At 37.3% G+C, this 27,680-nt stretch overlaps 2 protein-coding genes across 2 annotated transcripts; one reads left to right on the forward strand and one right to left on the reverse strand.

Moving 5' to 3' along the window:
• The first annotated feature begins 48 nt into the window (after positions 1 to 48).
• mfsd9 (major facilitator superfamily domain containing 9) lies at positions 49 to 11,492 on the forward strand. The gene is made up of 6 exons (XM_038289613.1): positions 49 to 208; positions 1,645 to 1,732; positions 3,794 to 3,837; positions 4,692 to 4,821; positions 7,299 to 7,508; positions 7,592 to 11,492. The coding sequence occupies exons 1-6, from the start codon at positions 122 to 124 to the stop codon at positions 8,446 to 8,448; spliced, it is 1,416 nt and encodes a 471-aa protein (XP_038145541.1). The 5' UTR covers positions 49 to 121; the 3' UTR covers positions 8,449 to 11,492.
• A 3,055-nt stretch (positions 11,493 to 14,547) lies between these two features.
• On the reverse strand, positions 14,548 to 27,368 carry slc9a2 (solute carrier family 9 member 2). Its single transcript, XM_038289619.1, has 13 exons — positions 26,846 to 27,368; positions 25,781 to 25,995; positions 25,457 to 25,705; positions 23,444 to 23,694; positions 23,139 to 23,356; positions 22,475 to 22,674; positions 21,277 to 21,366; positions 21,124 to 21,194; positions 19,256 to 19,423; positions 19,054 to 19,159; positions 17,467 to 17,583; positions 15,463 to 15,550; positions 14,548 to 15,220 (listed from the first exon to the last, which is right to left on the reverse strand). The coding sequence occupies exons 1-13, from the start codon at positions 27,105 to 27,107 to the stop codon at positions 14,835 to 14,837; spliced, it is 2,421 nt and encodes an 806-aa protein (XP_038145547.1). The 5' UTR covers positions 27,108 to 27,368; the 3' UTR covers positions 14,548 to 14,834.
• Between the last annotated feature and the right edge of the window lie 312 nt (positions 27,369 to 27,680).

Raw genomic sequence — 27,680 nt, forward strand, 5'->3', positions numbered from 1 at the left:
AACCCTCTCAGAATGTGTGGTGGAGCGGCCCACCGGCTCAGAGACGTGTACGGTGTTTGCTAACAAACGAGCCGGATGGAAGCTTCCGCCTCGGCTGAGAGCTTGCTGTCACCGCGGGAGGATGAACAACCAGATATGTAGCACTTTATCCCTGAAACTGAAAAGCCGAAGGGGGATCATACACTGTATCTATGTGGTGGGCTTCATGGTGAGTCAGGGACTGTGGGTCTTTTAGCTGCTTTAGGTATGTGGGTGAGATGTTAAATCAATGACACTCAGTCTGGACAGTGTTTCATAACTCAGGTGTGATGTCAGATATGTACAGGTAGCTGCAGATTACAACCAGTTCTGTCTTCTTCTTCTTTTTTTAATTTTTATTTTTATTAAGATATGACATGGGTATGACAAAAAATTAAATCAATTTAAAGCCTCCCTGTTGCTGTAATTAGAAAAAGTATTAAGAAATCTGAGAATATTAAGTTGTTTTCACACCTCTAGTATGTTCCAACAGGATGCTAAACTCCTGAGAGGATTATACTGTAAATGTATTATACTGTAACCCCCTGATCATTTCCTTAAATGAAGGTTTTGGGTCACCTCTCGGATTATAAACAATTTAAACCTGAAAAAGTTCCATTCTCCCTATGAAAGATGGAGAATTTAATATATTCTAAAGATAAAGGGGAGAAGATAGGAATGTTACCTAAGCTGTAACAAAAATGTAATAACAGGATTGTGTTAGAAAGCTCTATGAGTAGCTGTGTGCCTCCAATTAAGTGTTTGGCAAAAGCTGCTTCAATCTCAGCAATGTAGAAAAACAGGATGTAGCTGCTAACAGGGCTGTTTGTATGAACTTTAACGCTGATTCATTATAACATAGCAGATTATCTCAATTTTTCACCTGACTCCTCCTTCCTGCATGGATTAAAGCTGCTGTCAGATCATCATGTGTCCATCAATATTCACTCTGCATAAAAGCAAATCACATATTCTTCACAAGTTTGCTTCTTTGCAAAAATATGCATTTAAAATATATTTCTGTAAATGTAACATGAATGTATCTATAAGACGTCTTTGCAGGTTTGTTTGGTGTGTGTCTGGTTGCCCTGAGAAACATGAAGTTAGATTAGCATGGCTGCTGATTTAATTTCAGCAGCCATGTGAAGTACTGCATCTTTCAGGATACAATAAGTAGCTTTTCTCCTCCTTAGTACTTTATCTGATGCTGTTAAGTTTTTTAATATATATTTTTTTTTAGCTAAGATGTCAGATAATAGAAGTGAATAATCCTTTTTTGTTTATTACTGTAAATTAACAGTGGGAGAATTTTAATCTTAGCATTAGTAATTGTTTTTTTATCTGATTACAGGGTTGTTTTGTTCTGTTTTGTATCTGTAGAGCACTTTGCAGTGTTCTATAAAGGGCTGGCTAATTTAAATGTTTTCAAATATGCTCTGCAATTCTTATTCAAGAGATTAGATTTTGTCCAATTAAAAGAACTTTTTGAAAAATGCTTTTCATCAAACAGATCATCATCTTCAAGAATATAAAAGTGTGGACCTCTGGTTTTGTTTGATGTTTATTTATGATTCTTTTCATCCTGTTTTGTTTTTCAGCATAGTTTTAATCTCATGTTTTCTGCAGGACTTGTTCGGGGTGAGCATGATCATCCCGCTATTGAGCCACCATGTAAAGGCTCTTGGAGCAAGTCCCACAGTGGCTGGAATTGTGGGTAAGTTTAGGTTTCATATTGTTGATTTATGTAGCCGAGGTAGAGGAGAGCTCAGCTTTAAGTTTCAGCCTGATGCTACAAAGGCAAGACAGAACTCAAGCTAAGTTCATACTGCAGCCTGAAGTGACCAAAATCAGATTTTTTTGCCCATATGTGATCTTTTCATGGCGGTCTGAACAACGCAAATCCAATTTTTTCCAATGAGACCCTGGTCACTTGGCTATTTGATCTTTAATCTGATACGAATCTGATCTTTTCAAGTGTGACCTTTGTCTGAACGGCCAGGTCTCCTTCATCTGACTTGAACGTCATTAATACTCCACAAAGATCACTATTCTGCATCTTGCTATGTAGACACGGGAAGAAATGTGAAAAGTAGTCTTTTTTTTAACCATCTTGAAAAGATTGAATTTTTAAGGTTGGGAAAAGATCACCGGATGAGCTCCACTACCATCCATGTTTACTTCAGTAAACACAGAGCATGCTTGCTTGTGACGTCATTGCATCTTCTACTGTGCATTCAGGACACTTGCATTGTATGAATACAGTTCAGACCGGAGATCACATACAAGTCGCATATATTTGGAAATAAATTTGGATTTCACAAGAAATCGGAATTGAGCATTAAGGCCTGCAGTGTGAACGTAGCCTTAGACACCTCAAATTACTTAGTAATTGATGACTAACAGAATGCTATAAAGAATGATAAAATGAGTAACTTAGTTCATAAAACTTCCATCTTCCACTTAAAATGAAAGCGAAAAAGGAATCAGATTTTTCACTAAAGGTTAATATGGAAGTAATGAAAGGCAGGTGAAAAAATACATTTTTGTAAAGCTAATTTTTTTTATTTTTATGTTTTGTTTGTAATACTTTGTTTTGCCACTAGAGGCACTCTAAACGCAAAAAAAGATCTTGCCTCTCGGGGCAAGAAAATAATTGAAACCCTGAAAAACTTGGTACATTTCTTACCCAGATTTGTTTTTTCTTGTCTTTCAGGGTAATTACAGTAATTATCTCAAATCGTAATTATCTTATTCTAGAATTGAGCTGCTTAAGGTGGCTGCACATTGGAGTAGACCGCTACAGAAGATCCTCCCTGCCTACAACTATTACTACCTACAACACCTATTTAAAAAAAATAGTTACTGCAACATTTAATTTCACTTTAAAAAAGTATTTTTGAATTGATTTTTAATTGAATAAAATGATTATGGAATAAATAGCTGCAAAATGATTTAGAATCTGGCCTTTTTTTTTTTTTTTTTTTTACATCAAATCAAAGTGTATTGTAGCGGAATTTTATGTGAAAGGTCAACGCAATAAGTGCATGACTATTAACATTTCTAAATCTGAAATACAGATATTTCCACTCATTCAAGTGCATTCAGCCCTCTTTTTGATACCCGTCATTGAAATATTGTTTTAAAAAGAACATGGCTGCAAAGATTGCAAGTTCAGGTGAGAGAACAAGAAAAGCAAAACACTTTGAGGAAAATGTTAAGAATCTAGTGGAAGATGGACAGAGAAAAGTACAGATCAGTTATTTAAAATGAACGAAAGATGACCTGAATTCGTTAGGTGTTGGTCGAGGTTAAAACATCCCGGTAAAATACACGTTAGTTTGTGGTTTTAATGTGACCAAGTAATAGATTATAGAGAGGTGATGGCCAGAAGATGTAGATCCAGTTATTAAGCAACAGTTAAGAAATGTAAAAGAAATTAAAAACTCCTCTAAATTAGTAGGTTTAAACCCTTTTCAAACAAACTGTTTTTTTGTTTGTTTGTTTTTTTTGTATTTTTGTCTCTTTAGATAATTTAGATTGGATGGATCCATAAAAACAAAATAGGTTTTTGAGTTTACTTGAGCGTATGCAAATGCAAATGATGAAACGAACGCTACAGTCACCTTAAATATTTTAGAGATGATAAATAACTAATAACTTGGACTTTTTTCAATAATATTTGTGAATATCTGTGAACCTTGAAGTGATCGTATGCCTTCAAGTTTATTGTTTGTAATTTGATCCAAACTTAAAACAATTATCACACCTTTTACAGGCTCTACGTATGGAATGTTGCAGCTTTTCTCCAGCACAATAGTAGTGAGTATTGACTTTGTTTTTCTCTTTTACCTCCCTTTCTGTAGGACTCCCATGCTAAACAGGACAAGCGCATTTTTAGTGGCCAAAATGGCTGAATTGCTGGTGGAAACTGAAAACACTAGTCGTTGTGAATCAATTGTGATCACACAGTGGATTCATTGTGTACACTTGGACACAAACACAAATCCTGATCAGCTGCAAAATTCTTCTTTTATTAAATAAATAACATTCAAACGTTATCCCCACCCCGCAGTGAGGATACTTATAAATGAATTAATCCTTTTGATGCATGAAAGAAGTAAGAAACGGTGCACAATAGGTTTTGACATCTCTAGTTGAATTCTTCACCGCCTTCTGCTGCGGCTGCCGTCAGCTCCTTAAATTAGTTTAATTTTCAGGGGTCATGCGACCAATTAAGAACAAAGAGTCATCTGTTGGTGCCATCATGCAGACCGGCTGGATCCCCATCAATGTAGGGATGATATAAACAGCTAGGCCACTATGGTAATCCCACAAGTTTCCATCCACAGCACAGAGTAGCTCAGCTGCTCCTCATTTCACTGTTTCATCATTGTTGTGTATCTGTGTGAGAGAGGGAGAGAGAGGTTGAGAATCGAATAAATCCACAGCTGCACGGCACAGAGGAAATGTAGAGGTTTTTCAAATTTCTTTCTAAATCGTTTGATTTTTCAGATGTAAACATTTAGTCACTTTATAGACTAAGAGGAAGAGAGAGTAAGAGACAGGCTTTTCTTTGTCCTAAATCTGTTATTGACAATTTAAGAACACGTTTATGTCCCAGGTTTTAAGATCTTGTAGATACGTCCCTGAATGGGTTTGCATTTGATTGGCAGGGCAGCTGGAGCGACGTGGTGGGGCGGCGCTACTCCTTGCTGACCTCTATCCTGCTGAGCGCCTTCGGCTATGGCCTCCTTGGGATTTCTACAAGCATCACTTTGTTTGTGCTCGCAAGAATACCTGTAGGTGAGTTAAAGGTCTCACATTTGATCAAATTCCAACCACCACCTTTAATGTGATTCATATAGACTTAATGTGACAGATCAATCTAAAGTTATGGGTAACTAAAGTGGAAAGGAACTCCATCGATTGCCTATATTTGCGTACCGTTACATGGTTGCTGGGGGTCATTTACTTCCTTTTTAAAGTTTCCTCTATAGTAAACACCTCCTCTAAATGATGATGTCAGAGTCCATGCTCCCTGGCTGTTCTTTCTATAACCATGTTTTGCAAAAGTTAAAGCTTTTCAGATCTAGAGATTCTCTATTTTGTTCCCCTCAACATTTCTTTGTAAATTAACTCAGGTTTATTCAGATTGGACTGAGCGCTCATGTGAAGATAAACTCCAGATTCCAGTCTTTACTTTAACTAGGCCGTTCAAACTCATGAGTATTCTTTGATCTAAGGCAGAGCTTTTAAACTCCGATGCTCATTGGTTGGTGTCCTTCACCTTTTATATGCGTTTCTGCGTTAACACACCAGAGTTTAATAATCAGGTCACTAGCAAATTGTCGCCCCTCCCTCCTTTTCTTAGCTTCCATCCCTTCACCTTTCATGATGTCAACAGTAAGAAAAACAGAGTAGGAGCAGAGCTCCGTACTGCTGTACTGTATCTGGACCGCCCTCAGCCTTACGTACAGGAAAAACACTACTCAAGTTGGAAGAACAGCCTTCCAGAAACGACCTACAAAAAAACAAGTTGCTAGCTCTCGTTTTTGTCACACAGACTACTTGTGAAGAAAATGTATTTTTCAATAACTCTATAAAGTTAGTTTGTGCCTATATGTTCTGCCACATAAAGGATTGCAGGAAACCGTGTACATCCTAGCGGCAGCTAGGACTGTACTGATGAAAGGAGGCTTCCTGATTCCTCTTCCTACCTCCTACCTTACTACCAGCACTATTTGGATAGCACTTATGATGACTGTTGGCATACATCCTGTTTGGCTTAAGTGTCCTAATTGATTTTCAGTATTTGGAGGGACCCCTTGACTCCAAATTGAGGAGGAAATTAAGCCTTTTTATTCAGGTGTGTTGGAGTATAGACATATCTAATGGTTGTAGGATTCTGGTACTTGAGGACTTGAGTGTGATCTCAGTCATTCTGTTAGAAGGTTGCTATCCTGCTGCAAGGTGAACCCAGGATTTAGCTCCATCCATCTTCATCTAAATTCTGTTCAGCTTCTCGTATCTCTGTATGAAGCTCTAAAGCTTCTGCAGGGTTACCCCCAGATTCCACATCCTCTGTCACCGCTCAACCCCGCTCACGTATGTCGTGTGGATCCCTTGTGCAGTCATGTTAATCGGTGAGAACTGTGAGAACATCAACCGCTACTCCTAGCATGTCACCGTCCACGTACAGTACGTCTTCTCCGTCCGTCACTGTCAAAACATAGAGCCGAGCTCTTTTTTGCTCCGCTCCTGTCCGGCCAGGTCAAGATCTGCAATTACAATCGCACCAAACAGAAAAAAAACGGCGTGAAGATCCGGTTTGTCAAATTAAAATATGGTAACAACAGATCGGTAACTACAAATTAGAGCATAATTCTTCTATATTCCCAAAAACTTGGTCCGTTTAATTAAATTATTGGATACAAACTATCTGTACTTCAACATACCAGGAAGCAGATTTCTCATCATCAATCAAAATGTTTATTTCATACTAAGATGCTTAAAAAGTTTCATCGAATCCAGTCACAACAACTTTCAACAGCACATTTCGAAATTTCAAAATAAACTTCTTATCGCAGGCATGGATGAAGAGATGCTGAGTTTGGAAATAGAGAACAAACCAATTTTTTCTGGTCCTAATTATCCCTATTACAAAGACCCACAACGAAAAAATAATGTTTGGGAAGAAACATATGTGATTGATGCTGATGATGAGTTTTAACTGTCATTAAATGAAGCGTTCATTGCAGCATGTTTCAGCAGGCTTTAAGGAAGTCGGAGCGGAGCAAGATGGGAGGAAACTCGGAGCTGTAGGCTTTGCTTTGCCCAGGCGGTCTGCAGCGGGGTGGGGCGGAGCAGGGAGGTTGTGGAGGATGTGGGATTTCGGTGTTACAGTGGACTGCCTCTCTCTAACTTCATTAGGATGGCCATGTCCTTTTGCAGTCGTCCCATAACTTTCCTTGATCAGTCTGTTGTTTTGACAGTGATATGTGAAAGGCATTGCTCGTCTTTTCAACTAAATGTAACTTTTTATCCAATAATCCTTAGAGGCCTTCAGAGCTGGATCTATACCAAAATTAAATTCCACACAGGTGGAGTGAATTTACTAATGAGGGGGCAGTCATTTGTACTGGACCGGTTTTAGTGGTCTCAGAGCAAACTGAGATGCTAAAAAAAATACACATATAAAAACATTTGTAGAAATTCTGCATTATTTTCCTGGAAACTGCATAAAAGTGAACAAGAGTTTTCCTTCTTTTGTTTGTTTTTAGGACTATTCAAGCACTCATTGTCCATCTGCAGAGCCTTGCTGTCAGACCTGGTGTCTGAATCAGAGCGCCCTCTGGTGATGGGACATTTTAATGCAGCCTCCAGTGTGGGCTTCATCCTGGGTCCTGTAGTAGGCGGCTACCTCACTGAGCATGAAGGAGGCTTTTATACCTCCTCTTTTACATGTGCAGCCATCTTTCTAATCAATGCCGGTGAGCTCAAAATGCTGAGATATTGCACATTTCGTATTATTCTTTAAGAAACTGTTATCTGAAGCTGAGTTTTTGATTTCCAGGCCTGGTTTGGATGCTGCCACAAAGCGAGAAAATAACCGATCGGAACGAAACCAACATCAGCAATAACAGCAGTAAGGTGTGTCACAATGAGTACTGTACCAAGTCTGCACAAAATGGCCTCCATGCAAACAACCATCACTCAGGATTGACCACAGTAACTGAAGCAGACTGTAGATCCGCCCGGAAGCCTCGCCTCAGGTGGAGGGAGGTGTCTCTGCTCCAGCCTGCATGGAAGCAGCTTACCTCAGTCAGCTCCAGGATTCATATGGTGGCTTCTTCTGATATGTGGGACCTCTTTCTCGTGCGTCTGTTGATGGCCATAGCCATCATGCTGTACTACAGTAACTTCTCTCTGGCCATGGAGGAGCGTTTCTCTATGAAACCAAAGATGACAGGTTATCTGATCAGCTACAGCAGCACCTTAGGGGCCCTGGCCGGGTTCCTGGTGGGGCCCGTCACTCAGCTTTACAGGAACAACATGCCTGCTCTGCTGCTTCATTCCACTGTCCTCACCTGTTCGCTTATTTTACTTTACGCCACCGCTCCAAGCGTGTGGCAGGTTGTGCTCACCTCCACCTTCTTTGCCATTTCTACCTCCATCGGACGGACGTGTATCACAGATCTGGAGCTTCAGAGGGGAGGGGCCCACGCCAGCGGAACTCTGATTGGAGCCGGCCAGTCGGTGACAGCCGTGGGTCGAGTTCTGGCTCCGCTCCTCTCCGGTCTCACCCAGGAGATCAGCCCCTGTGGTCCTGCTAGCTTGGGAGTCGTGCTCGCTCTGGCAGCTGTAGGTTTGCTTCTCATCAGAATCCCGAAATGGGATGGTGGAGGACGGACAAAAACGGGAAAACTTTAAAAACTCATTGCAACTGAATGTTTTTGTTGTTGTTTTTTTACTATGCAAATACATCACTTTGAGAAGTGCAATTATTTGCAGCAGGCAGCTGTAATGGACAGCAAACCCTCAGTGTTTCATGCTGAAGCATGGTTGATGCCATGGGTGCCTCCACTTCCTGCATCTGCTTCTCTCAGGGACACTGGAACCAAAAAAAAAATGTGTGCAGCTTGAAGCAAAAGGCTGCAAAGTTTATTGTGCTTCCAAATTTGTTGAACTTTGATCAAACAGAAACATGCAGTGAGGGCCTTATCTTATTGTCCTGGTTATTGCAATAATCTACACCATGCTGTTAGTTTAGCTCTGTAGGCACTACCTAATTCAAATTTAATGAAGTAATGAGAAGACCACTAATCATTCACTACAAACCTAACAAACTACTGAATTATAAAGATAAAGCGGAGGGGATACACCACTGAAACTCTCATTAGAGATGCACTGATCATTACTATGTTAATGATTCCCAGACTTAAGTTTTTTAAAAGTTATGTGAATGTTCAATTGATTGTGATTGGTCTTTACAAATTACATGAGCAGCATTTAAATGTTTGAGGTCTTTAAGCTGATTGTCACCATTAATTATGTGTCTTTGTTATTAAATACTATAAAAAAGTTTTACTATTTTAAAAGAAACTCTTAGTTTACATTCTATATCTGTTCAGATTTCCTGTTTTTTGCTCTTAACACATTACTGTCTACATTTATTTATGATTGTTTGAAATATGTTTTATGTTTTTTCTGACTAGCAGTCACTAAATTAAGTAAAAACTATCAATTTAAATATATCTTATTTTGCGGTATTGTAATGTCCTGTGAGGTTAGAGAAGCCCCAAGGGCTGCTGGGTGATATTAAGACGGGGAAATATCTCACCATTTAATCCTAGTTTTGTCTCAAAGGATTGTTAATGTTCCTAATCTGTTGAGGCTAAGCTAATGTTATGTTCTGGAGTTTGCAGTTGTAAGTGTTAAAATCCGCACCATGAGAAGTTGCATATAATGGAAAAAAGCATTTCCTAATTGGTTGATTTGAATTGATATGAGGTTTGTGACTGGACCCTGGTTTCAGTGTGACTTACTTACCTGCTGTTACAGTTTCATTCAAATTAGTGACAATAGGCATAACTGAGACCAAAGGTAACCAGATTAATTCATTTATCTGAATTATTCATGGAGTCTGCAATTGCTAAGCAGAGCAATGAAACTGATTTCAGATCAGTTTTGTCTCTGCTCCATCATCATATCATCAAGCTTCTTTTCGTATTTCAAAGTCACCTATAGGCAAATATATGAAGAAATCAAGCATTTAGAGCTACGTGTGTACTGATTTGTTATTGAATAAAGTTTTTTTTTTCTTCTAACCCCTAAAGAAAAACACTTTCTGTTAAAGCGAAACCACCTTTCCCATCTTGAAACCACCTATTATTACACCACTTAGGAAGGCCTAAAAGCATATTTTGACTTAGACGTTAACTGAAATTGAGACTTAGGCTGTCATTTTCAGATTAGCCCTAAGATCAACTTTAAGTCAGAACCATCAAGCTCTGCCTCATCACCCCTCTCCAATCCGACAAGGCGGCTTTTTTTTTTTTTTACAGTACAGGCACAGCATGTTCAAGGTAGCTGCTCACTGTAGGGGGCCCTTCTTTTTTTGTAGATAGCCTTGTTGTTATGACAGGTGAGGGAGGGGCTGCCTCTTATACAGTTCCTATTCAGTCATTAGGATCACTGAAAAGATGTTTGAATCAAGCCAGATACCACAATCTTCTTGCATGATTTAGATAAAATGATGACATTATAACATAAGTAAAAGCTCAGAAAAGTATATTTTTCATGATATCTGTCCTGTAATACCACAAAATCAACTGGTGTTTCATGCACAATCTGACCACTAGGTGGCATTTATGTGTTTCTAGCGCTGATCTTTATTTATTAACTGGATTGCTGATAGCCCAAAAAACAGTGAAGCCACCGGACGCCATATTGGTACTCCCCACTCCCATTGAGACACTCCATAAAAATGCCTATGTGTGTAGCATTTAGATGTGAAAACAAGCAGTTTGTCAGCTATGGGAATACTTTTCACAGGTAATTTCACCGTGGATGTACTAACCAAAAAAAAATCCATGTAACAGTAATAGTAACATTAGTCTGGCTATCTCAGACTGACTGGAAGACATTGACTGAATTATCCATCAACACTCTGTCTAATGTTAGAAAATAGAAAGTAGAGTATATAGAAAGTAATTCTCTGTGAAATGTCAATGTAGTAATTCTTTATTAAGTGAATGACGCTGTCGTTTTTGTAGGGTTTGCTGTATTTCTCATTTCAGAAAGTCATGTGCTGCAATATATTGCATGTTATATTGATGGAAAAAAGCAACTTAAACATATTTAAAAGCTAATGTACTGACAGCCTTAAAGTATATGCCATCATTCATGCATAATTTGCAAGAAGGAAAATACTATAGCATTAACAGACATTTACTTTTAATTCAGTCTTGATGTCAAATTTTGAAATATGTAATATCTATTTACCATAACATTGTCATCAACACATGCATATTACATGTACATTGTCAATTTAGCACTTTTGGCACATCTGTGTTATTGTGTTCCATTAACACATTAATTTTGTTGTGATGAATTTGTATAATATGTTATATTACATGATTTATAGACTTCATTGACTTCTTACTGACTATGCAGTGTGCTGTAGTCAATGCATTGTTATCATCGCGACCAGTGTAACTAGGGAGTACCAATATGTTGGGCATTGGCTTCACACCACCCCGTACTACCAACAGGCTATCAGCAATCCAATGAATAAATAGAAATTAGTGGTGACTAATGTGTTAGTTGAATGTACCTTAGTATAACGATAAACAGGCACCTTTGCATTAAGGCCACCAGGCACTGTTGTTACAGAGTTTAAAGGCTGTTGCAAAAGAGTTAAGTCTTGCTCTCTCTAACTCTTTTCTCCTGGCTTAAAAAAAAAAAAAAAAAAATGCTTTCACAAGGCAAGAAGGCACTATACCTACTGTATGTGTTGATGTTTTTTTTTTTTTTTTACCTATTTTTTTATTTTATTTTTTTTAAGATAAAACAGTTTTAGGTAAGAAAACTTTTTTGTATAAAAGGCGAGGTGCCAAAGTTACTCAATGAAAATCTGTTCAAAACATTTCTTTGTTGTTTTTTTTTATTCAGAACCATCCCATATTTTATTAATAAAATTTTTGTGATTTAGATCAACCGTTTGAGATTTTGGTAATAATTTTGTAAGAAGTTGTATTTCTGTGCCTCCTTTTCTTTTGTAATACAAAGTCAATGGTTTGTGGTGTGGTTCAAAAGATTATCCTCCTGATTAGAACGTAAAATATAAACCAAAGGGGCAATTCTTCATTTTTTCTTTATCTTTAATTTTTGTTTTGCTTTTTTTATGTTGTGTTCTCTGGTCAATTGGTTGGTGTATTAACCTAAATAGCATATTCAAATGAAGAAGTTTTTTTGTTGTATTCAAAACAAATGAAATAGAAAAGTACAGTCAGAAGAATATTGAATGACGTTATAGTGTAAACACAAACTAAAGTATGTATGTCAAGTCTAAAATGCCTGTAAATGTCTGTCAACACATTAAAATAAATTGTTCACTATAACTTAAGAGTCCTTAAAGTTTAATTATATCTTACATTCAGTTGGTACAAAGAATGATTAATTCATTAAAATTTAAACAAAGAATTTATATCAAAATTGTTCTTTAGATTTAATTCAGAATGACTTTTTATTCTCAACAAAGTAAAACTGTTAAACATATGTATTTTAGGCTTATATGACATCAATTTTGGAAAGTAATGCATTGCAGGAGTTTGCTTTTTTAGCTATGTTCATTCCTTTTTTTCTCTGTTCATACAGGATTTGTAGTCCAGGGGTCCGTTTCACCAAGCAGGTTTACCAAAAACTCCTGAGGGTTAGGATTCACCAGTGTTGTATAAAGTACTGAAACCTCGAAGACTTTGGTAAAAGTCCAAGTCACTGACTGAAATGTTACTTGAGTAAAAGTCTTAAAGTATCTGAAATGGGTTGTACTTAAGTATAAGGATTTGGGTTGTACTTAAGTATAAGGATTCCTGTAAAAATAGATGTACCCAAGTAATGTAGTGAAAAGTATAAGTAAAAAGTAGTGCAGTTTGAATGACATTTTGGTAAACTTTGAATGTTAAATTTACTTAAAATAATATAAACAACCAAGTCTAGGATAAATTTAGACTGGCTTTGCGAAACAGGTGTATCCTATTGGTGTTGATGAACAAGCCCAGGCAAGACCCGACTTTGTAGTCAGTAGGTGGAGTTAAAACACTTGCGTTTACCTCGCTCGTTTTTGTTTTTTTTACTTACCGGTAGTAATTAAACCAAAAATTGAAAATGTATCGGAGTAAAAGTATGCAATTAAGTTCGTAAATGTAGTGAAGTAAAAGTAAAAGTTCTCAAAAATATTTATACTCTTGGAAAATATAAAGTACTCCAACATATACTTAAGTACAGTAGTGAAGTATTTTTACTTCGTTATTATACAACACTGGGATTCACTCTGTGATAACAACCTACTAAACCTATTGGCACAATCTGAAGCCATTCTATGGGACTGAAAATCGCTAATAACGACCATTTATTGGGATGGTAACATCCAAAGCGGTTTCAAACAGAAACCTAGTATTTAAAGTCAAAATCAAACTGAGAACCCATGACATGTTCTAGAACAGCATTTTTTATTCTTTATCTTCACCTGCTGCCACATGATTTCACCTAAATGGATAAATTGATCTACTACCATTCAAGAAATTATTCCGTAATGTTATTGTGGTCACAACAGGATAGGGCAAGCCATTTTGTTATGTATTAGTTTTACTGAACACATATTCCTGATGTCTGAAAAAATATTTTTTTTTCAAATCAATTCAAAATCAAAACGACATGCTTCACGTATAGAATAAACTTTCAAGATGTCTAGAAATTAATTTCAGATGTCTCTATTCCTATTTTACTGGTCAGCATTTGTATTATTTTAACAATGAAGAAATGTATTTCAGATATAAATACATATTTAGTCAAGCTGTAAAATGTCAGGATATTTAATTAGTTATAGTTATGTTTAACTAGTTATACAAAATTTAATTTTTACTAGTATAGTTTTTATTTTCTGAAATTCAGTTTGTAGCAAAAATCTAAGATAGAATATAGATTATAGTTCAGTCTAGGAGTGGGATTTAGATCAGGAAGAATTTAATTTTAGTGATCTACAAATGGAACAGCAAAGAGTGCTTTTAATAAATGTAAAAACAGCCTGCCATAACCCTTTATATAAACCTATGCATTATCTTGAGCAACAATCTTTTACTGCTCAAACTCCGTGTCCCATTTCAACCTTCCTTAGAGCCAATCATCTTTTATTTCCTGATTTACTCCAGAGTTTTGTTGTAGTTTTATTCAAATAATAAAAATAAAATCATTCATTAGGGCTGTTAGACACATTAGATGTTGAAAACAAACAAAATGTCCATTAGACAAGTATCTACGGTAATTAAATGTTGAGCAGCATTAATTTCATTAGGTTAAAAAAAAAATTTTTTACTTTCTAAAATTCAGTTTCTGCTGCAGATATGTAATTTAGAAAACCACAAATAAATGTCCAACTAGGACTGGGATCTTGATCAGGAAGAATCCTTTTGTAGTCATCTACAAATGGGACAACAGAGAGGAGAGCACTTTTAATAAATATTAAAACTTCCTGTCTTCATATACAAAAACATATGCATTGAGCACTAATCTTCTCCCTCTCCTTTTAAGTTGGAGCGCTGCTCTGTCTTTTAACACATTCTCCAATTTATTTCATTAAAATCTCTAGTTTCAGCGGAGTGAAAATGAAATGGACAAGTGCTTAAACTTGTGCCATACATACCAGTTTACCTGATTATTAAGGTACAAAGAAATAAGGTTCCCTCAGTTTTGAGGGGGAAAAAAATACGAAAAGAGAGCCATAATATTTACCCGTAAAAACAAGACTTATTTTCTCAATAAAAATTTTATTCAACAGTTTAAAACAATAAAAAAAATCCTCATAGAAAGAATAATAGCTAAAATACAAGTTCAAAATTCATTAATAAGGCAAACAGTTCAGTCAGTATTTTGCACCGAGCTTCTGATGTGCATGGCAGCTCTTTCTGCGAGGTATTCCTACGAAATGTTTTCGTCTTCAGGTAGAAATGAAAAGACCTCCATCGTGAATGTACCTTCACATTTGAAACTAAAACAAGAAGTTTTTGTTTTTTTTAACAATGTGGTTCATTTGGATTTTACTTTTTTGGGTTCCACTGTGGCCGCCTGAGGAGAGGGTTTCGAGGCGTGTTGTCTCTGGGTTCGGCTGCCCAGCTTGGTGGTGATAAAGCCTCCTGCTGCCACAGCCCATTTTCCTCTTCTGCCTCATTTTCATTCCTTAAGCTGTCTGCAGAGCCATTGTTATTGTCAACAGGAGGGCCGTGGTGGTGAGAGGAGGATGGGAAAGAGGGATCACTGTTGGAGGAGGTAGTTTGGTGCATGCCAAGGTCATCAGTAGAGGGCATTTCTTTTAGTGTTCCCAGCTTGTGAAGCGGCATCATGGCTCCAGACGAAGAGCGTTTGGAATGACTGAGTCGAGAGCGTCGAGTAGGATAGGCTACCTCTGACATTGTCTCATGTTTATCTGAGATGAAAAGAAGGAGAAACAAGAAGTAATAAAAATAATAAAGCAGCAATAAAAGAACCAACCATGTGTCTTTCTTCCTTTACTTCCCAGTTATATCTTTCTAACCTTTGGTCACATGAATTTCTAATAATCTGTGTTTCTTGTTTTAACATTTAATGTGTTAAAAGTTATCAAAGGAGCTTTAATAATCATGTTATTCCCTAATGGAAAAGTGTGAAGGATTAGTTTCAGAAGCTTACCTGCATGACTCAGTCGAGAGGAAGGATATTTTGACCCTAAACTCTGTCCAGCAGGAAGTGAAAAATATTTCTGAGACTTTGGAACCATCTGGAGAGAAAAACACCAAATAAGAGAAAATTAGTAGAAGAGATTCTGTTTCACCTCTAGCAACTTACATCAGATTTAGGTAAATGTAAAAAAAAACTGCAGTACTGAGTTTCTCAGGATTATCTGTGTTTCAACAGAAGTGGATCTTAAACATAAACATTAAGGACAAAATGAAAGTGGAAAAACTTCTGTAATTCTTGAGGAAAATATAATTTTAATACAATTGTAAAGAATGTAAGTGTGTTACCTTGCACAGTCTTTAATTTCCAGCTTAATCACTTAAATGAAGCCTAAGCGTAAGTTCAAGTGAAGAAACTAAACTACTTGCCCTCATCATGAGAGGCTCATCTGCCTCTGACGCAAACCAATAAGCTTTGAACTGCATCTCCACAAAGCCCAATCAGCATCCAGAGTTTATCTTAAAAGGTCCTCAAGTCCATGACTCTGTCTGCTGCCCAGCCAAGCACAAGCAGTGATTGTGTTTCTGATTTTGACTCTGACTCCGATTCAACCCACCTCCGTTCCCTTCACCACCATCATATCTAAGGTTCATGCAAACCTGTGTTTATCCAAGCTGGACATCTATCTTCCGGGTCCCTGAGTAAAGCACCAGTATCAGCACACAGTCTACTGGATCTCACCAATACAGCTAAAGCAGACCGTCTCACAAACCAGCAGTCTATGGACTGAACAACTTCATCCATCTCCACTCCAACAGTTTCAGGCCTGGGGGGAAACTTCCCTGTTCTCATATACCTGCTTATGCATATTACAGTAAAATTCAGTGCTAATGTTTCCTGCTAAGGTCTGTGTGCCAAAGTTAAAATAATTGTATTCATAAAATTCTTCTAATTGTCCCTTTCTTTAATTAATTAGATAAAAACTTGGGATGAGTTGACAAAACATCGTTTTAATTTTACTTATGATTTAATTGTACCAAAACTATTTAAGATACTGATCAGATAAACTGATATTTTTAATCTATTTATCCAAATTAGTTTTTTTTATAAACAAATTTTTTTAATTCTAGATTTTTTATAAATATATTTTCCTCTCTTAATCCCCGAGAAATTCAGAGGTAACAATAGAAGAAACAGGTAAATTACAGATAAAGTTTTAAAAATACAATAAATAGAACTTACAGTAGCTCCTGATAACCAACCCCAGATGAACAGATATTCTACTTTTTCATAATATTTCAGTTATACCACTTTAGAGTGTCTGTTCATAACCTCAGCTGTCACAGCCACAGCTCTAATGAGTCTCCATTTTCCAAGCTAGTGTCAGGTTTTACACAAAGAAGGAAATTTAAAAGCAAGGTTACCCTTAGTGGGAGGAGTCAACATTAAAACCACCACCAAGAAACAAAATGAGCCTAGACACACCGACCAACATTAAGTTTAAAAGAAGTATGCAAAAAAAAAAAAACACTCTGAAACATTTGCATTTTAAACACCAGATTCCATTAAGCTAATTTAAATAGCCTCATTTTATATATTGTGGCAGTAGGTCAATTGTTAACATAATCACTGTTTACCAATTTTTGTGGTCAAAATGAAGCAATTCATGGATTGACTTTATCACTTTCTAAAGTATTAGAAACACAAAACATGCTAAAAATGCCAGAAATATCATAAATGATCTGAAGATATTAATTCATTTTAGAGAATATAAATAATTTATTGATAATAGAACCTTGTCTAAAGTTCCTCCAGGCTGATAAAAGTAAGTTGTAATTGTTCCTGGACTGTTTTTAGATCCCATTAGTTTTTCTAGGTTTTTACTCACCTATTTAAAGTTAAACTTCTGCTATTCTTGCACATTTCTATCTTAAAGGGCAGCATTATTTAGTAGTAATTTAAAGAGGGGCACCCTTGCATTAGGAAGAATCACTGAAGTCTTGAGGTTGAAATTACCGTGGACTGAAAGCTGCCAGGACGGAGGCTTCGCCGGATGCTGGCGTGGCGTCTAATCAGGATCTCTCTGGGCTGGCTGTCATTGGGCAGAGCGTGCTTACTTGTGAATGCCACAGTCTGTATACATAAACAACAGAAAAATAAGACATTATTCACATTGGTGTGCTAAATATGAAGATCTTCATAACATTTTGCTAAGCTTGGCTACTGTGGACATTTGCAGAAATCTGTTTCCAGCCTCATTCTCTGGAGAAAATCATGACTTGGTTAAATAGACCACTAAAGGGGTTTAAGGGGGGAAACAACAATCTTTAAAGCTCAGATTACCAGACCAAAACTGACCACACCTGTCTGAGCAACAAGGGCCACTATCTGTGTTTGCTCTTTGCAAACTGCCATTAAATGATCCTCGGATGCTGCAGAACAACCATTTCCATCAATAAGAAACAAACCCGCTGTGAAACAGAAAAGCTCCTATACTGTACATATGACTTTATTATTAAATCAAAATCAATGTTTTTATTACATCTCAAAGTTTGAGGCTAGTAGATGATATATCCATATAGAATTATGTTTGTGACAAGCGGAGTTTAGCTAATGTACAGGACATAGAGAAAAAGCAACCATAACATTACTGTCAATATGTAAAAATAAAACATGTGAGTGGACAACATGCCAGCTGGTTATAAAGGCACATGATTCCTGTTTGCCTGCACAGCAAAGAGTCTTTTAAGAGCTGATGTCATTGTCCCTGGTGGAAAAGTACTGCTGGCGACATGCTGCCGTTATGCAAAACAAGACCGGGTTTCAGTGTTTAGAGCTTTCATGTTTCACCATCACTTTCTGAATGTGTCTGAGGAAGTTCCTCTTCACTGGGTCAGATCTGGATTATTAAAGAAGAACCTTTGTTGTCTACAGACAGAGTTAAAACTTCCTGTTTTAGAAACGGCATTCCTGGTTGACTCCTTCTGCCTGACTCACACTTTTAAAGACCTAAGAGTGATGTTGAAGTTTCTGTCAATAAAGATCCAGCTACTGTGATAAATGTTAGACTTGCTACAGATATGATTTATGGCATTCTATAGGTCATATAATCCATGCTAAAATAACTAAAACTGTCATGCTGTATTTTAATGCAGAACCTGGTTTTGAATACTTTCCAGCAGTGACATATTTATTTGCGTCACTGGCCAAAAACAAATGTAATGTTAACATTTTAAAATCAATAGCTAATATCATTTTCTTTAGCTATTAAATTGGAAATAAACTTCCCCTTATATGCATTTGTCGTACTCCATCATTCCTCCTGCATGATGTGTCATATCTACTCTCTTATTTGAAATAAATCAATGAAATAAATCGATGTCTGTATTTATAGAAAGAGTACACAAGAAACCCAGTAATACAAAAAAAAAAAAAAAAAATGTACAGTATTTCATGATAAAATTATGATTCTACATTGAAAGATATGCTTATGAATGCTTGAGTCTGTTTAAATAAATAACTGGTATCAATTCTAAATAATGCAAAAGCAGTGCTGTAATGCGTTTTCCTTTAAAAAAAACTGAAACAAATTGTTTAGCTTACCCGCTGCCGGATCTTGTACATATTTTTGGACAGAATTTTATGCATGTTTTTAAGGTCCTCAGTCATTAAACTCATCTTCTGTTTAGAAGATTCCTTCTGCTCCTCCCTAAATTCCAAAAAGAGATATTAAGACAAAGTTTTTTGTTACTCGTTGGTCTATACATACAATTAGAAGGTACGGTTTATCATCAAAGGTTCATACTGGAGGGAGATGACGGACGGAGCAGCGCTGATTTCTCCAGACACCGTGTCCAGGACCTCTATGGCATTCTGCAGCTCCAGCTTCTTGTACAGCGCGACGATACTGGATTCCGCCCTGGCGTCTCGAATAAGTATCCGACGAAGTATTCGGTTGTTGAACCTCATGAACCTGAATTTGAGATAACAGACCCACTGTTATTAGAGTATATGTTGTTTTTTATAAAACAAATTCTCTGTTCACAGAGCTATGGATGAAAAAAAATGTCCAAACCAACCTTTTATATTAGGGCTTTCATGGTTTTGAGATTTATTTTGTCAAGATTTGCACATGTGGACTGATGTCCTGCCAGTTCTGCTTCGTAACATAGTTAAAACTCAGTAGGATTTTATGGATGGAATCTACACACATTTATTTTATAGCCCCAGTACAGATTCCTAGTTGGGAGTCGTGTCTGGGCTTTGACTAGACCCAACAAAGGACAATGTATGAGTCATAAGCCACTCTGTTGTAGCTTTAGAATGGCACATTCAATGTCTTCATCCAGCCTGAAGATTAGCCTCTGTTTAACACCATTTGTCTTTCTTCCCAATCCTTGCTGAAGAAGTCATCACAGCATAATGCTGCTCCCACCATGTTTCACCCTGGGATCAATGTGTTCAATAATGTGTAATAGCTTCTGCCTAATATGGACTTAAAATGCATTAAATATGCTCTCATCTCAATACAATTACTTTGTCCACATGTTTTTGTAAACTGCAAGCAACATTTTTATTAGGTTATTCCTTCCCATCAACAGGTCGTTGTCTTGCCTGTCTCTATACGCATTGGAAAAGCTAAATTTGAAGTCATCTCGTCGACAGATTTTTCAACACCAGCCGTGTTCTTTACAGCTCTTGGTAAGTTGCTCTTTGAAGCTCATGCTATTGATATTCTCTTTGTGAAGCTTCTCAGGTTGAGGTGGTACTGGATTTTAGAGGCCTCCCATTCACAGAACTTTTAATCATTTTATTTTCTTTGTATGCAGCCATTTCCTCCACTATTTTCAGCTGGCTCATTATAATATCAGACATTGTTGTTTGATCATAGCTCCAAAGTAGCGCTGTTGGCAAAAGGCCCTGTGTTTGAATATTAGCCTTTGGTCTTTCTGCATGTTTTCCCTGTTCATGCACCTTACCAGGTACCCCTGCTGTACTCCATAGTCCAAAAGAAAAAAAATGAGCGAGGATGGGTTGTGTGTTGCTGTGTTATGTTTGTCATATGTGCTGCTCTGTGACAAACTGGTAATCTTTAAAGTGTGTACCCTTAAATTCACCTAACGTCAGCTAGATATGAGCACCAGCCCCCCTATGGTTATAGCAATGATGGATGTATAGTATATGGAGGCCAGTTAAAGGACATAAACACATAGATTTAACTGCTCATTGCAAAAAGGAGAAGAAGGAGAAGAGGAAAGAGTTATAAACGAAAATCAGATATGAAATTAAGTGAGGATTCAAAAATATAACCAATTCATGTCAAATTAACTCTCTTTTTAAGGCAGACTGAATCATCCTCATTTACTGCTGAGGCATAGCACCACTTTTTTGTATACAAATATAAAAAATTAATAATAAAGAAACAGGACACGTTGTAATAACTTGCAATGCTTAATAATAACTAAACAAAAAGATGAGGTATGAAAAGTTTGTTATCCACCCTTAATTTTCCAGATTAACAGACGATAACAAATGTAGCGGCTGACTGCAGGCACTAAATATGACACCAACACCTGATCAACGGTCAACATCCCGTCACATTTCCAATATAAACAAGCTTTAAAATCTCTCAAAGATCCTTTTTCTTCAGACCAGAAATGTAAAAACACTCACTTGTCCTTCCAATAGAAATGACTCCACTGCCCACAGAGATCCTCTATTCCTGCCATCGTGTGCTCCATGACCTGAAAGGTACGGGGCAGAGAGTCTAAGCACTTCCCGGTCAACACGCACTGTACATAATATGAATAAAGGTCTGCAACATACCCTGCAGTGGATCTCTACATTGATGGTGTCCACATTGCGGTTGGTTCTGCGTACATTGATGAACTCAATCAGCGGTCGAATACTGATTCCCTGCAAGATTTCAAAAAGTGAGGCTGCCAATTACTGCCATCTCTTCTAAATTACTTTTTAAATCTAAACTGGAAGGCAGAGTCTTTATTGCAGCGTAAAGCAAATCTTTGGTTGTACAAAGGAAACATTAACAACTTTTTAATATTGTGTCTATGGTTCAAAATGCTATGAAAAACCTACAATAAAAAAAAACTGCCAGCTCTATCATAGAGTGACCCTACTGTACACTTGTTGCTGGTCAGCTGACTTAAAGAAGTCCGGTTTGATTTTATTGCGGAATTTTGTGGAAACTAGATGAGCAACACCAATCACTTTGATTAAGGCAACATTTTGAGGCAACAACTGATAAACTATGGGAATATTTTATCTACAGCTCCACCCGACTAATCAACACCGATCAACTCATTAAGTGTTTAGACTTCCAGCGTTACACTGAAAGAAGAGCAGCAAAAAGCCTGCATAATGAGCTCTTAAACTGGTAGCGCTTAATTAAGTAGCTGTTTATGCTACATTTCAGGTCTATACATAGAAATCAGAATAAAAAAATCACACTTTTTTTTTTTTTAATACTATGTTATGCCAGCAGAAGAATTAAAACATTTTTTTCTACTTTTCTGTTTTAAAAAAAGTAGGGTGAGACCATGTAAAACATTTTTGAAGTGGCTTATAAATGGCCTTATATTTCAATATGTTTTACACGGAGAATTTACAATCAAACATTAAATCTAAACACATCATTTCTGAATAGTTCTAGTTCAACAGGGTGCTACTAGGTGATAAATGACTAGGATGGTTTAGAGAGAGATTCAAACCCAGTATGACAAAAACAAATCTTCAACCATGCCACTAAATATTGATAAGGCACATAATTTAAAACAACAGAGGAAAAAAAACATGATACAAATTATCAAATTTTATTCCTATCTTTTTTGTAAAACATTAAAGAAAAAAGCCATGTCTAAAACTCTCAAGGCATCAAATTAAGATGTGTCTGGAAATGTCAACAAAATCATAAATTACATGCTGTTAATTGATTTTGACTCTCTCCATCCTTGAATAATCAAGCACCAAACCATCTGTACCATATCCATAGACTTGAAAGTCTTACCTGAAGAAACACTGTGAAGAGAATAATTGCGATAGTGGCAGTGACAAATAGCTGCTTTCGGCCAATGTTTTCAGGAAGTGTGAAGGCCAGAGCGAACGAAATGGCACCCCGCAGTCCTCCGTAGGCCAAACCGAACTGATCCTTCATGTTGAAGGAGATTGTTCGGAAAGGGTTAATGATCTGAGTCAGCACCAAAATGCCTGGAGAGTACAGGGAAAATGTTAGCTGCAGCTAAAGATACCAAAAATAAAGATTTTGGGTTATAGTTTTAATCAGGCCAATAAAAAGGGCTTAAAACTGGCACTTAAATTCATAGCAGGACACTTTTAGCCTCTATTTGGATGATATTGAAACCTGTAAAGGAAACTTTTAACCTAGTTTTTTTTTTTTTTTATTAAGAAAATAAGCAACCAAGAATTTGAAATAATCCTTGGAAGTCTCTGTAGCTGATGGCAGACAGAAAAAATGTTTTATTGCTGCGCAAGGTCATCTGTAATTAAACAGGAAAGTAATCCAGATTACCTCAATGTAAAATACCACTAATGGCTGCTAAATTACTTTTTCCCCCCCGTCAGTGCGACTTAAACATTTTAAGGTAAATATTAAATGCAATTCCTCTTAAATAGACCTCAATCTGATTCATGTCCTCTTCCTGTCAGCTTACCCAGACCTCTCCATAAAAAGGCAAACAGCAGCGTAAAGAGGATGTAGCCCCAGTTCCACTCATGCTCGGTCGTTATGGTGACGACGCCCAGGAAGAAGAAGATCAGGGTCTCTGAAATGGAGCCAAGCATCTTGACCAAATGTCGGATGGTTGTACAAGAACGCTGGGAAACATTCTCCTCGACGTAATACTTCATGGTGAGGGCACAGCAAACAATGCTGCATGAACAAACACACAAAGAAGTTTAGGTTAAACTGTTTAAAATTTTAGTGTTTTATTATATAACCTTTTTTAAAGCTACTCACGCCATGATGGAGGAGATGGCAAAGAGTTCGGCCACCAGATAGGCCAGGTAGCTGTACATGAAGATGAAGAGGGGCTCTATTTCTCTGACCTTGGAAGTGAATCTGGTCGTGAAGGCGGCCACAAAACCAAAAAGGATGCCGAAACCCATCCCCCCAAGGCCTACCACGAAGAACCTCCCCACTCCCAAGAACACGTCTACAGGTTGCACGGTTGGCATCTCTGCCACAAAGGTGAACATGTTGTACAGCACCTGAAAATCGTCAAATATGTTATTTACATACAAACATTACATTTCTAAGGCATTCTGGCATGACTGTAACCTGTGGGTACATTATTGAGCTCTCGTCTTACACAGGCTCTGGTATAGGACATGAGAAATCAGCTCAAGGAAGTTAATAACCAAATCAAACTTTTACTGGGGTTATAAATAGATACCACCATAATAAAGCTCTGTCACACTGTCAAGTTACTTCATTCCCATTACAAATTCTTAATATTCTTGAAAAAGAAAAAAAAAAGTTGGAGGGTTTGCCTGAAAATATTGCAAACTTAACAGTTTCTTCATCACATATTAAATAATTTGTATAGTCCGGTCAGGTTAGATGCGTGCATTATTATTGTATTTCATTCCAAAAAAAGATTAAAAAAAACAATCCAGGAATGACTATGACCTGGATGACTGGGAATCTTCACCATCAAGAAGTTAGTAGCGCAAATCAACTTCTTAGAAATACAAAAAGATTTTTTATTTCTCACAATTTCCTGTATGCCCTGCATAGAATTTGCACAGCATTGCATGTCACCCTGGTTTATTCTATTACATTGCAAAAGAAAGTGCCAAATTATACCGCCAACTTCCACATTGTTTTAAGGATTTATCAGGTAAGATTCATAAATATATTAACAAATCAAATAATTGACATGTGCCACAGTGGGCCCATGTTCTAAATGATTTTCTGACAGGATTATAAGTTAAAAATCATATGTGGGAATGTATATGTGTGGTGTATTATCGCCACTGTTCTCAGTCTGCTGTTCAGATTTGCATAATGTACAATAGGCAAAACATAAAACATAAACTCAAAGCAAGATTACCATCCCTTTTAAAAGATGAGTCCTAATAGTTGGTAGTATGCAAGTCCTTGAAGAACCTTATTTGTGACACCACTCCTGTTTTTAACCAATAAATGCCTGTCAAATCTTGTTAAAGCTGCTGTATGGGTGTTCAACTCCAGAGCTTTTCTAATAACTCTGCATAATGTTTGTTCTCTAAACTTATGCTACCGTATTCCAAACAAACTGCTCACTATTGTCGGTGCAAAGGGATCTGGTATACAGGAGTGGGTTAGGAGAGTGTTTGGGTAGAAAATGAAGAGAATGGGAAGGGAGATAAGCTCCTCTTTGTCATGTAACAGACAGTGTGTACCATGTGTCGCTGCCAAACGAACATGAAACTGTGACCTCAGAAACAGGTTTGGCAGCATCTGAGCAAACAGAATCTAAAAGCGACAGACATGGGTTTTTTTTATCTATGGACACATTTGTTTCATTTCTCAAACATCCTCTTTGTTCTGTTCTTCCTACGTTTATCTGGGATCAAAAGTTTCTTCCTCATGCATCATGTTCTCATGAGTTTACCCTAACCCCAAAAATGTAATGAATGAAAGAAGTGTTAAAAAAAGATGAAACCTGAGTCAAACCTTTTGAGTGCAGAAGAATAGAAAAACTTGCTCACAATAGTAGATGTGCTTTAACGGTTTCGAATGTCACAAAGTGTGAAGCTGTGACAATGGAGAATTAAATCCTCTGATATAAGAAATAAACATTCCCAAGTGACTAAAATGCACCAAAAAAATAGCAGTGTTTGTGTTGACTGAACTGCAAGGCATAATGTGCATTTGTAAAGAAAAATCCTACCTCAATTCAAACGTTTGTTTTCATAACAAACAGTGAGCTAGCGCTATCCAGCAAGTTTCACATAATATAGTAAAGAAACAAGAGCTTCTACTCACAACAGTGACAGCATCGTTGAAGAGACACTCTCCAAACACCACAATATAGAGCTGCTCGTTTACAGAAACATCCTCAAACACATTGAGAACCGCCACAGGGTCCACGGCCGAGATGATGGCTGCAAACAGCAGGTTCTCCTGAAGGCTGATGTCCTGCACGTTGAAAGCCTCGATCTGGCAGATGGCGTACAGGGACATGCCGATGCCGATGCTGTTCCACAGGGTCCCCACCACAGCAAACCACAACACCTGCAAAAAAGGAGGCGGATATGTGATTGCATGTATGCCAGCGCAGCAGGGGATGTGGTTGGGTTTACTACTCACTGTCCCAATGTTTTCAAAGAAAGGTCTGGTGGGCATGAAGTAGCCCGAGTCAAGAACAATAGGAGGAAGCATGTATAGGAAGAAGACATTGCTGGTGAGAACAGCTGGGGGTGTCTCGTGGACTGAGTGCATGATGGCTCCAACTATCAGACCAATGCTTATAAGAAGGCAAGACTCCGGCACCCAGATGGTGATCTTGTGGTAAACATGAAAACCTGAAACAAAAGAGGAGAGGGATCTGTGTGTAGTGTAAAAACTGGAGCCCTTTCAGCACCAGATCCCCATGAGCTGGAAAATCATGGAACAGGTTGTTTTTGAAAATAAAATAAAAAATAAGCTCAAATAGACTCATTTGACAGAGTGATATAGTTCAATGCTTTATTTCTGTTTATTTGTGATTTTTGTGGAATTTGGCAATGAAAACAGATAATTTTCTCTGAATCATATATTACTTAAGGTTAGTTAAGGAAAACAGAAAATTATATTAATGGAAGACTCTTGTAACAGACAGACATAGAAACCTTTAGAGTCGCTAAAAAGGTAAAGTGCTGTATCTAAACTATATTTAGGAAAAGTGGGTGGAATGAAAAACTGTGGGAAATAAAACTGCACATAGACAGTGGTTGTTGTAGCCTGAGAAGGTCTAAAGTCATTTTCTTACAGCAATATCAAAGCCCAAGAAAGCCTGGAGGCAGGTAAGGAGATACAGAATGCAAGGTGCTTTATTACTAGTGTGTCTTCACAGTTAGTAAAGAGTTGAGGTTTCATGTCTACATGTTTCCCTCTACTTTCAAGTTTTGTTTTTTTTTTGGTGATGCTGATTTTAATCAGACAGCAAGGCCTGGTTTCTTCCCACACCACTAGAAATTCCAACCTTTGCTGATTTTCTCATGGTAGAGCCAAATCCGCCCACAGTAATAGTAATTATTCAAGCAAAAGGTTTCCAGAGGCCGTTTTTTTTTTTTTTTTTTTTTGCAGCATATACTGAGCAGAATGATATTTTTATTTAGAGAGAATGGATGGATTTCTTTTCTTTTTTTTTTGTACAAGTTTATTAGTACTCACCAATTTTTGCGAATGAAGCAAGCAGCATCCATAAGGTGATTTCAAACGGGATCTGTATTCTTGTATAGTCCATAGTGAACACAGGTAAATTTGGATATTCATCCTCTGGATAAGCCTGCGGCTCATCAGGCTGAACCGGAGGCAGAATCGTGACCCCTGCTGTGGGTTTCGGTGGGATCTCTCCTCTGGAACCATTAGGAAGACTAAAACATATGCAGACAATAAGAGAAAAAAGCGCTCCTTTAGTGCGTCTGTAATCCATGGTGTGCTAAAGACGCAGTTCCTATGCGCCACTATGAAAATGTGACCGACGCGCAACTACTCCATCGTTAGTTCACGAAAAAAAATATAAAATCTATTTACAGAAAAGACACCGTTTCTTTTAAAAACAGCTCATAGAAATTAAAGTTACAGCAGACTCTGAGATCAAAATTTTCTGATATTCCAGAGATGAACAAGAAAAAAGAGAGTCATTAAGTCTCCTTCAGTTTGCGGGACTGCACACCTGTGTCTCACCTGAGTCAAAAAAGAGTTCCGCTACTGACTGGGTGCGGCCGCGAGCTGCGCTCTGATTGGATAGTTCAGGACCTGGAGCAGGTAAAGTTGGTGCAGATCTGTTTCTGCACCAAACGAAGAAGTTTCGGTGTTTACACGCTTAGAAAAAGCAAAACCACGGCTACTGAACAAAAAACAGTGCAGTCTCAATAAAAATAAAGACATAAAAAAATCGAACCATGTTAAAAATTGTGGTTTAATTTTATTTCAAGTGAGCTTAAGAGGAAATACCTAAAACTTATTCCATTATGTTTTCAGTCAGCTAATTAAATTCTTCCTT

This window comes from Cyprinodon tularosa, unplaced genomic scaffold (assembly GCF_016077235.1).
Source record: "Cyprinodon tularosa strain WSP-4 unplaced genomic scaffold, ASM1607723v1 ctg270, whole genome shotgun sequence".
Lineage (NCBI taxonomy): Eukaryota > Metazoa > Chordata > Actinopteri > Cyprinodontiformes > Cyprinodontidae > Cyprinodon > Cyprinodon tularosa.

Bases quoted from the DNA above. Each gene is read 5' to 3' on its own strand.
- mfsd9 (XM_038289613.1), top strand. From the start codon at position 122: ATGAACAACCAGATATGTAGCACTTTATCCCTGAAACTGAAAAGCCGA. The intron at 1,733-3,793 runs GTAAGTTTAGGT...CACCTTTTACAG, and splicing joins CACAGTGGCTGGAATTGTGG to GCTCTACGTATGGAATGTTG. The intron at 7,509-7,591 runs GTGAGCTCAAAA...TTTGATTTCCAG, and splicing joins CATCTTTCTAATCAATGCCG to GCCTGGTTTGGATGCTGCCA.
- slc9a2 (XM_038289619.1), bottom strand. From the start codon at position 27,107: ATGGATTACAGACGCACTAAAGGAGCGCTTTTTTCTCTTATTGTCTGC. The intron at 25,996-26,845 runs GTGAGTACTAAT...CTTTTGTTTCAG, and splicing joins TGCTTCATTCGCAAAAATTG to GTTTTCATGTTTACCACAAG. The intron at 23,695-25,456 runs GTGAGTAGAAGC...GACGATTTTCAG, and splicing joins TCAACGATGCTGTCACTGTT to GTGCTGTACAACATGTTCAC.